Below are 8,952 nucleotides of genomic sequence, written 5' to 3' on the forward strand. Positions count from 1 at the left end.
CCAGCAGTGGGCCTCCGGGCTGGAGGCCATGCATGCGCAGGGGATCGCCCACCGGGACCTGAAGCCGGGCAACGTTTTTGTCAGCCAGCGCCTGGACGGGGGCTGGCGCGCAGCCCTCGGCGATTTGGGCACCTCGCGCAACCTGAACACCGACCGGTCGTCCACCCTCGTAAGCCAGGCGCCGGAGCTGAACGCCATGACGGCGCGGTACGCCGCCCCGGAGGTGCTGGCCGCCTTCCAGCGGAAGCGCCCGCTCGATCGCGAGCTCCTCCTCCCGGGGGACATCTACAGCGCGGCCGTCATGCTGTGGGAGTGCCTCACGCGCACGGTCCCCTGGGAGGGGTCCTTCTTCGATGAGATCGCCGCGCATGTGCTGGCCGGCGAGCGGCCGGCCATCTCCTTTGACGGGCCGCTGGCGGACCTGCTGCCGCTGGCGTGGGACGCCAACCCGCACGCCCGGCCACCGGCCGCCGCCCTCCGGCAGAAGGTCGCCATGACCGCCCTGATGGGTGCTAACCAGCCCTAGAGCCGCCCAGCCGGGGACACCCAATACACACAGATCGCCCGGGAGCGTGCTTCGGTGTACAAGGGTTGGCACCTCGGCCGGTCCATCTCCGCCCGCGGACAATTCGCCCTTCCGGCGCGGCTGCCGCGGGCCGGCGCATCCGTGTCTGTGTGTATAAGTGGTGGTGGCTCGCGGGGCTGGCGCTTGGACAGGTATTTGGAAAGGTAGCGAGGGCGGCCGCGGCCCGGATCCGGCCGACCTCGCCTATTTCTGCGCCCTTCCCGGCGGGGTTGTGCCCGGAGCATGTCCCGCAAAGTGCCCCCCCCCCCCCCCCCCGCGCTCCCCCTGCGCCTCCCCCCGTTCCGTGCCCTTTTCCACCTCCTCCACACGCCGCCCGGCCCTCGTTGCCGCGTGGCTGTTACCGTGTGCCGCCCCTGCAGCCGGGCAGGATGGCCCCCCCCCGTGCACCGCACGGGCGCCGAGGCTGGCCCGGCCGGCAGTCGGTCCTCTTGGCGGCCCTGGTCCTGCTCCAGCTGCTGGCGCTCTGCCAGCCGGAGTCGGGCACCGCCGCGGCGGCGGCCGGCTTGCGGGACCCGGCCCCCCTGTACCGGGCGCCGGTGCCCCTGTTCCCCGGGATCCGGAGCCCGGACGATGCCATCGGCTTTTTCGGCAGGCAAGACACCTCGGGCTTGAGCTACCTGGCCGTCTTCCAGGCCGACGGCCATGTGGCCATCCACCAGCAGGCCGGCATCCAGTACGCCATCAACAGCCAGGCTCGGAGCGGGGCCTTTTTCTCGGCCACCCCGACCCTCGAGATGGGCAAGGCCATCACCCGGCCCGGGCCGTATCGGCTGGTGCTGGCCGCGTCGGACAGCGGGCCGGCATTCTTGGCCTTTGCCGCCACCTGGGCGGGCCTTTTCAAGGATGGCGAGTGGCTCACCTTCGATATGACGGCCGGCCCGGTCGACGTGCTGGACTACCTGGCCCTCGCGCCGCTCCAGGTTCTGGTGGTAGTGCGTGCCACTGACTCCAACGCGCTGTACCTCCTCCAGCTGTCGGTCCAGCTGATGGAGCGGAAGCTAGCGGTGCCCGGCTCGGTGACCGGCCCCATCACCGCCCGGATCAGCCGCAGGCCGGCCATCCAGGTGGCCCTCCAAGACGGGGTGTACTTCTTCGAGCCCGGCGGCGCGGGCCCCCTGCAGCCTGTGGGCCATCTTCCCCTGCCGGGCCATGTGTCGGACTTGGCCGTTGTCAAGATGCCCAACACGAACTACGACGGCCTGGTGCTGGTCCTGCAGCAGCAGCAGCAGCAGCAGCAGACCATCCACATATGCCCGGAGATCGACTTGGCCTGGAACTGCGCGGGGGGCCACCAGCTTGCCCCTCCCGGCGGGCCGATGGCCGACCTCCGGCTAAGGCCGCCCCCGGGTGGGGAGCTGTTCGCGCACCCCCCGACGGACTGGCTGCTCGTCGGCGATGCCGCAACCGGTGCCATGTACCGGGTGTTCCTGGCCGCCAACGAGCCCGACCCCTGGCAAGCGGTCCTGCTGCCGCCCGGCCTCACCGCGCCCGAGGCCCTGCAGGTCATGTACCTTGCCATGGCCGGCGGGTCGGCCGCCCCGCAGGAGGCGCTGACCGACCGGCAGACGGCCTACTTCCACTACCAGGCCTTCTGCCAGGGCGACTCCACGGTTTCCTGCGACAGCCCGGACTTCTGGCACCTTGCCTCCGATGACGGGTACACATGCTCCCCCGGGCGTGCCCTCTCGCCGCTGAACATGCCCGCGTCCCTGTGCGGGGCCTGCGCCGCTGGCTTCTTCATGCCGAGCCATGGTGCGTCTGCCCACCTCCTGTCCCCGCCCCCGCCCCCGGCCCCGCGCCCCCCGCGTCGCCACCGGGTCGCCCGCCCTGGGCTCCCTCCCGGGGGTCCGGGGCTGCCCTTGCCCCGGTCTTCTGGCCCATGGGCCCCCTTGCATGCGCCACACGCTCGACTAACCGGACCTCCCGCCGGTGGGGCTCCCACAGCGACCGGCTCCTGCAGCCCCTGCTCGTCGGCCATGTGCGAGGTGTGCTCCCTGGCCGGGGATTGCCTCGTTTGCCAGGCGCCCCGGCTGCTGCAGATGGTCCCGGCCTCCGGGAAGGATGCCTGCGTGGTGGCGTGCAGCCCGGGCTTCGTGCCGGACGCCGGGGGGACTCGCTGTGTGCCGCCGGCGGCCATGGCGCAGGCCAGCCCGTCGGCGCCCCAGCCACTGGCCCACGCCCAAGCTCCGGCGCTGGTGGTCTTCCGGTCGTACGTCCACGTGGAAAATGGCCAATGCCGCCTGTACGCGGCCGACACGCCGGTCTCCCAGCTGGCGGGCAACCTCCTGGCCCTGAGTGGGAGTGACTCACCGCCGGAGTGGATCCGGCCAAATCCGGCCCCCCCCGGCGGGGTCCTCACCACTGCCCTGCCCTGTCCAGCGGCCGGGACCCTGTCCGAGGCCTTCTTCGCGGCGGTAGAGCTGCCGCCGGCTCTGGATGCAAATGGCAGGATGGTTTCCCGGGTGGTGGCCTGTCAGGAGAATGGGTCTCTCTATGTCAGGCAGATGGCCTGCGCCGCCGCGGATAGCAGCAACACCCTCCCCTGCACCTTGGTGGAGTCCCTGCCCTCGAATCACCACTCGGGCTTCGGTCAGTGTGCCTCCCTGCGGCAGGTGTCGGCCCGCCGGGTGTCCATGCTGACAGCCGCCGGCCAGCTGCGGCTCCTGACCATCGACCCCCAAACCGGCACCAGCCACCTGCAAAGCCTGGCTCCCGTCTCCTGGCATCCGGTCCTGCTGCCGGGCATGCGGGCCACCCAGTCCACCGACGAGTGGCTGCTGATGCACCTGGCCGACAGCCGGTCGGTCGTCCTGCAGCCGCTGGACCTGCTGCTGGGCAGCGACCCGCGGACCCAGGTTGCCCGGCGCCTGCTGGCGCTCCGGGCCCCGGACCCCATGCAGCCCGACCCGCGGCACCTGGAGCCGGTGCTTCTGCCGGGCATCCGGCCCGGCGCCCCGACCGGGGAGCTTTTCCTGTCCGGGGCCCAGCCCGGCCCCGGGGGCCTGGCCAGGTGGGTGGTCGGGCATCTGCCCTTCGGCGGGCTCCCCCATGGCCGGAGTGCCGACCTGCCGCTGGCAATCCATGTGCTGGGCCACCTGGACCCGGGCTCGGCCAATGTGCTGCCCGCCTTCCGGACCTTCGCCCTGCCGGTCCCCTGGTCGGCAGACGTGCCCGGGCTGCTGGTTCTCCTGACGCCGGAGCTTGTGGGCGTGGCGCTGGTCCACTGTGGCCGGCCTCCGGGGCGCACCTGCTGGCCGCAGCCGGCTCGCTTCATCGGCCTGGACCCGCCGCTGGCCAGCCTGGACCGTGTGTCGGTGGGGGCCCTGCCGCTGGCGGCCTCCCCGGGGGCGGCTCCCCCCGGCGGCGTGCTCATCCTGGTCCCCGGCATGCAGGGCTCCCAGCCGGGGCCCGGCTGGACCATCCGCCTGGCGCCGGTGGCCTGCCCCCCGGGGACCTATGGGCCGGAGTGCCGGCAATGCGACCAGGCGTGCATCACCTGCCTCGGCCCCGGGGCCGACATGTGCACCGAGTGCCGGTACTGGCTCGCGGGCCAGGAGGCCCACTGCCTGGACCGGTGCGACGGCCCGGTGGCGTCGGCCCCCGGGCCCGGCGAGTGTGCCTGCCAGCAGCCCTGCACCCAGTGCCAGGTGGCTCCCGAGGGGCTTGGCTATCGGCCGGTGTGCGCGATGTGTGCCCCCGGCTGGGCCCTCCCCCAGCCGGCCACCCCCTCGGCCGGCGGCTGCGGCCAGTGTCACGCCTCGTGCGCCACCTGCTCCCTCCCTGCGGACCCGCTCCAGTGTGCCGCCTGCCTTCCGGGGGCCTTCCTGCTCGAGGGGGTCTGCCTGGGGGCCTGCCCGGAGGGCTTCTTCCCGGATGCGTCGGCCACCTGCCGGGCTTGCCCGGCCGGCTGCTTGCATTGCACTCTCCCGGACAGCTGCAGCACATGTGCCCCGAAGCACTTTTGGGGGGGGCCCGCCGTCGGGTGTGCCCGGTGCGATGCGTCCTGCGCCACGTGCGACAATGCCTCCAGCTGTGGCTCCTGCATGGCGGGCCTGGTGTTCCTGGACCCCCAGGCGCCCTCGCTGTGCGGCAGCACCTGCGCCCCGGGCGAGTATGTCGGCGCTGGCCGGTGTGCCGCGTGCGATGTGAGCTGTGCCCTGTGCGACCAGGCGGCCGACCGGTGCCAGGTGTGTGCGGCCGGCTTCCGCTGGTCCGGCCCCGCGCCGGCGGCCGGCGCCACTGGCACATGCGTCCCCTGTGAGCTGGGGTGCGCCTCCTGCAGGGCGAGCGGCTGCCTGGTGTGCGGGGCCGGCCTCGTGCTGGACCCCAACGGGCAGTGTGTCGCCGACTGCCCGGCCGGGATGTTCAGCAACGGCGAGTCGTGCCAGCCGTGCGACGTCAGCTGTCGGACGTGTGCCGGCGACGGGGCCGACCAGTGCACCGGCTGCGACGCGGGGCTGGAGCTTGTCGAGGCGGCCCCCGGCGTGGGGACCTGCGTGTCCGGCTGCCTGGACAGCGAGTATCGTGCGGGTGTTGATTGCCTGCCTTGTGACGGTGCTTGTGCCACGTGCAACGGCCCTTCGGACAAGGACTGCTGGCGGTGCGCCGGGGCCGTGCTGCAGGGCGACGACTGCGTGCAGGCCTGCGCGGCCGGGCATGTGGCCGTGGCCGACCGGTGCCTGGCCTGCCACCCCTCGTGCTCCGAGTGCGCCGGGGTCCGGAGCACCGAGTGCACCGGCTGCCCGGGGGATCTGTATCCTCTGCCGGCCGAGCAGTGGCCCTCGCGCTGCGCCGGGGCCTGCCCGGTGGGGTACCACACCTCGGCCAGCGGCTGCCGCCAGTGCACGGAGCACTGCTCCAGCTGCCCGCACAACGCAACCACCTGCGCCCTGTGCGAGCGCGGGTGGCTGCTGGCCGGCCCGGCCTGCGTGAGCTCCTGCCCGGCGGGCTCCCTGGCCACGGGCGGGGTGTGCACCACCTGCCACGAGTCCTGCGGGACCTGCTACGGCCCGGAGCCGGAGCACTGCCTCACCTGCGATGGGAACTCCCCACTTCTGGTGGACGGCCGCTGCCTGGCCACCTGCCCGGCCGGCACCTTCCACAGCGGCGAAACATGTCTGCCATGCAGTCCGACCTGCGGCGCCTGCTCCGGGCCCGGGGCCGCCGAGTGCACGGCCTGCCCGGCGGACCGGGTCATGCATGGCAACGCATGCCTGACCAGCTGCCCAGCCGGGTATTTTGCCGAGGCCGACCGGACATGTCGCGCCTGCCATGGGTCCTGCCTGGCCTGCGCCGGGGCGGCCGCCGACCAGTGCACCGACTGCCCGGAGACGTGGCTTTTGCAGCAGGGCGAGTGTGTGAAAAGCTGCCTCGGCGCGGCGTTTGCATGCAGCGCATCGCGAGCATGCGAGGCTTGTCCAAGCAGGTGCGCCCGATGCATCGCCACCGCGGCTGGCGCCTCTGCATGCACTCCCTCCTGCCAGCTGTGCGAGGGCGGCTTCGTCCTGTCCCCGTCGACCGGGGCATGTGCTGCCAGCTGCCCGGCCGGCGAGTACAGCACGGGCTCCGGCACCTGCGCCCCATGCGGCCCCTCCTGCCGGGCATGCTTCGGCGCGGCCGAGCACTGCACCTCGTGCATGGACCCGGATGCCTGGCTGCATGCGGGCGATGGGGTATGCCTGAGCGCCTGTCCGGCCGGCGGGCTGGCCGCGGTCGAGTTCCCGGCCGCGGCGCCCCCCCTGCCAGGGCGGGTGTGCCTCGCTTGTCCGGCCGGCTGCGAGCGGTGCGCCGCCGGGCCAGGCACCCCGGCGTGTGCCTTCGGCCCGGACGGGGAGCTGGTCTGCCCGGAGGCCGACCGCTGCGACCGGTGCATCTCCTCGCACCTGCTGAGCGGTGGCTCGTGTGTGGCCAGCTGCCCGGGCGGGACGTTCGTGGATCGCGACGCGCCGGCGCCGGCCTGCGCGCCCTGCCACGCCAACTGCAAGACGTGCACCGGGCCCGGGGAGGAGGAGTGCACTAGCAGCACGTCTGCCGGTCGCCGCCTCGGTACGTGCGAGCACCACTTTTGATTTGCGCCCCCTTGCCGTGTGCTGACCACCGCCTCACTGAACACAGCCCTCGGCCTGGGCATCGGCCTGGGGCTGCTGCTCCTGCTCCTGCTCCTGCTGCTGGTGCTGTTCCTGCTGCTGCGGCTGCGCCGCCAGCGCGGCGCCCCGACCAAGGTGCGCTCTCCCCCCGGCCTGTCGCGGAACTCAGCCAACCACCGACCCCACTGACCCCACTGACCCCACCGACCCCACTGACCCCACTGGCCACCGGCCACCGACCCCGCTGGCCACGTAATGCGCAGACCGACGATGACGAGGACGCCACCGTGATGAACACCATGCTGGAGCTGTCGCTCCCCGGCAGCATCTTGGTGAGCATCGCCAGCGACTTCGCCCCGCTGAACGAGGAGCAGCTGGGCGCCGGGACCCAGGCGTCGGTCTACGCGGCGCGCGCCGTCGGGGCCGGCATCTCCGACCGGCTGGGCTGCCCGGGCACCGTGGCCATCAAGCAGCTGAAGGCCGAGCGCATGAACCCCACCCAGGTGACCCTCTTCCAGAACGAGGTGGCCCTGATGTGGCTGCTGCGCGACGCGCCGAACATCGTCCGGCTGTACGGCTACAGCGACCAGCCGCCGGCCCTGGTGATGGAGCGCTTTGACACGGACCTGGCCACGCTGCTGCACTCGGACGTTCCCCTGGACCAGGGCGCCATCCTGGACATCTGCCAGCAGTGGGCCTCCGGGCTGGAGGCCATGCACGCGCAGGGCATCGCCCACCGGGACCTGAAGCCGGGCAACGTGTTTGCCAGCCAGCGCCCGGACGGCGGCTGGCGCGCGGCCCTCGGCGACCTGGGCACCAGCCGGAACCTGAACGCCGACCGGTCGTCCACCCTGGTGAGCCAGGCGCCGGAGCTGAACGCCATGACGGCGCGGTACGCGGCGCCCGAGGCGCTGGCCGCCTTCCACCGGAAGCGCCCGCTGGACCCGGAACTCCTGCTCCCGGGGGACATCTACAGCGCGGCCGTCATGCTGTGGGAGTGCCTCACGCGCACGGTCCCCTGGCAGGGGAGGACCTTCGAGCAGATCAGCTCCGGCGTGCTGGCCGGGGTCCGTCCCCCGGCGGACGGCCTCCACGGGCCGCTGGCGGACCTGCTCCACATGGCCTGGGACTCGAATGGCCACACCCGGCCCTTGGCCGCCTCCCTTCGCCAGCAGGTGGCCACACAGGTGGCCTTTCTGAACTGATGGGGCTTGTGTGTGTGTGAGCGCGCGCGCGCACCTCCCCCTGACTCTTTGGCGCGGGCAGCAGAATGCTCTCGGAGGGGGGGATACAGGCATGCCTGAGCGCGCGCGCGTGCGCGCCTAATACACCCACGCATACACACACACACACGCGCGCCGACGCCCGCTCGCACATGCACAGATCACCGGAGCAACACCATGTGGACGCGGCAGCCCCCAACAACCCGTGGCCTGGACTGAGACCGGGGACACCCGACCTGCCTGTGTGTGTGTATCGTCCGTTACGATCGCCGGCGTCGGTCACGGACCTGCCCCGTTCGTTGGCACTACTGTGCTCGAAACCCTGGTGGGAAACCGCACGGTGCGTGACCCCCGCTGCTGTGTTTGCATGAACATGCACATACCTGTTGGCCCATCTGTGTTGGTCTGCCTGGGGCGCGTTTGGGCACGGGGCGGGACAAAAAGCACCAAAATAGAGGCCTAAATATGATATGGGATACACATGGTGTGGAAGGTGCCCGGCGGGGTGGGCCTTCATCTACCGCGCGCGCGCGCGCGTGCCCCTTCCCGCAGGGCCGATCATTGGCCTACCAATGTGCAAGCCATTGTCGGCGATCGGAGAGGCCCGGTTATGATGCTGGGTGCGGGCACCGCCGCCAGGCGAATTCCTCCTGACCGACGGGGCCCGCGGGGCCGTGTACGAGACCGAGGCACTAGTCAAATGCGAGGATAAAAAAACAGCAACAACAACAACAACAAACACAGCAGGAACATGGGCGCGCCCCGACACGCAGCAGACCGGGTTGTCTCCCGGGAGAGGGCGATCAAACGATTGTTCGCTTGGTGCACATTGTGATTGGTCCGCCTCCCGTTCCCCCCCCCCCTCCCCCCCCCTCCCTCTGTGCCCCCCTGTCTCGGCCTTGACCCCGCCCTCACCGCGGTCCGGGCGCGCAGCGGAAGATATGCCCCTGTGTTGGCTGGCCCCAGGCCATGCCCGGCATCCGGAAACATACCTCTTGTGCTGGCGCTCCACCATGGCGTGTCCGATCGTCCCGCACACAAGCCCCCCCCCCCCCCC

General features: G+C 71.9%; 2 protein-coding genes across 2 annotated transcripts in view; both read left to right on the forward strand.

Annotated features, from left to right (window-relative positions):
- H696_05407 (TKL protein kinase) overlaps nucleotides 1-526 on the forward strand; it is a gene marked incomplete at its 3' end in the record, with an annotated part of 7,325 nt that extends 6,799 nt beyond the window's left edge. Inside the window, exon 6 of the mRNA XM_009499240.1 lies at nucleotides 5-526. Within this exon, the coding sequence (XP_009497515.1) occupies nucleotides 5-526 (522 nt within the window). The remainder of the gene's footprint in view (nucleotides 1-4) is intronic.
- Nucleotides 527-954: 428 nt separating this feature from the next.
- On the forward strand, nucleotides 955-7,877 carry H696_05408 (TKL protein kinase; the record flags this gene model as incomplete). Its single annotated transcript, XM_009499241.1, has 4 exons — nucleotides 955-2,338; nucleotides 2,531-6,631; nucleotides 6,701-6,807; nucleotides 6,936-7,877. The coding sequence occupies 4 exons, from the start codon at nucleotides 955-957 to the stop codon at nucleotides 7,875-7,877; spliced, it is 6,534 nt and encodes a 2,177-aa protein (XP_009497516.1).
- Nucleotides 7,878-8,952: the final 1,075 nt, after the last annotated feature.

This window comes from Fonticula alba, assembly GCF_000388065.1.
Source record: "Fonticula alba strain ATCC 38817 unplaced genomic scaffold supercont2.10, whole genome shotgun sequence".
In the NCBI taxonomy this organism is placed as follows: Eukaryota; order Rotosphaerida; family Fonticulaceae; genus Fonticula; species Fonticula alba.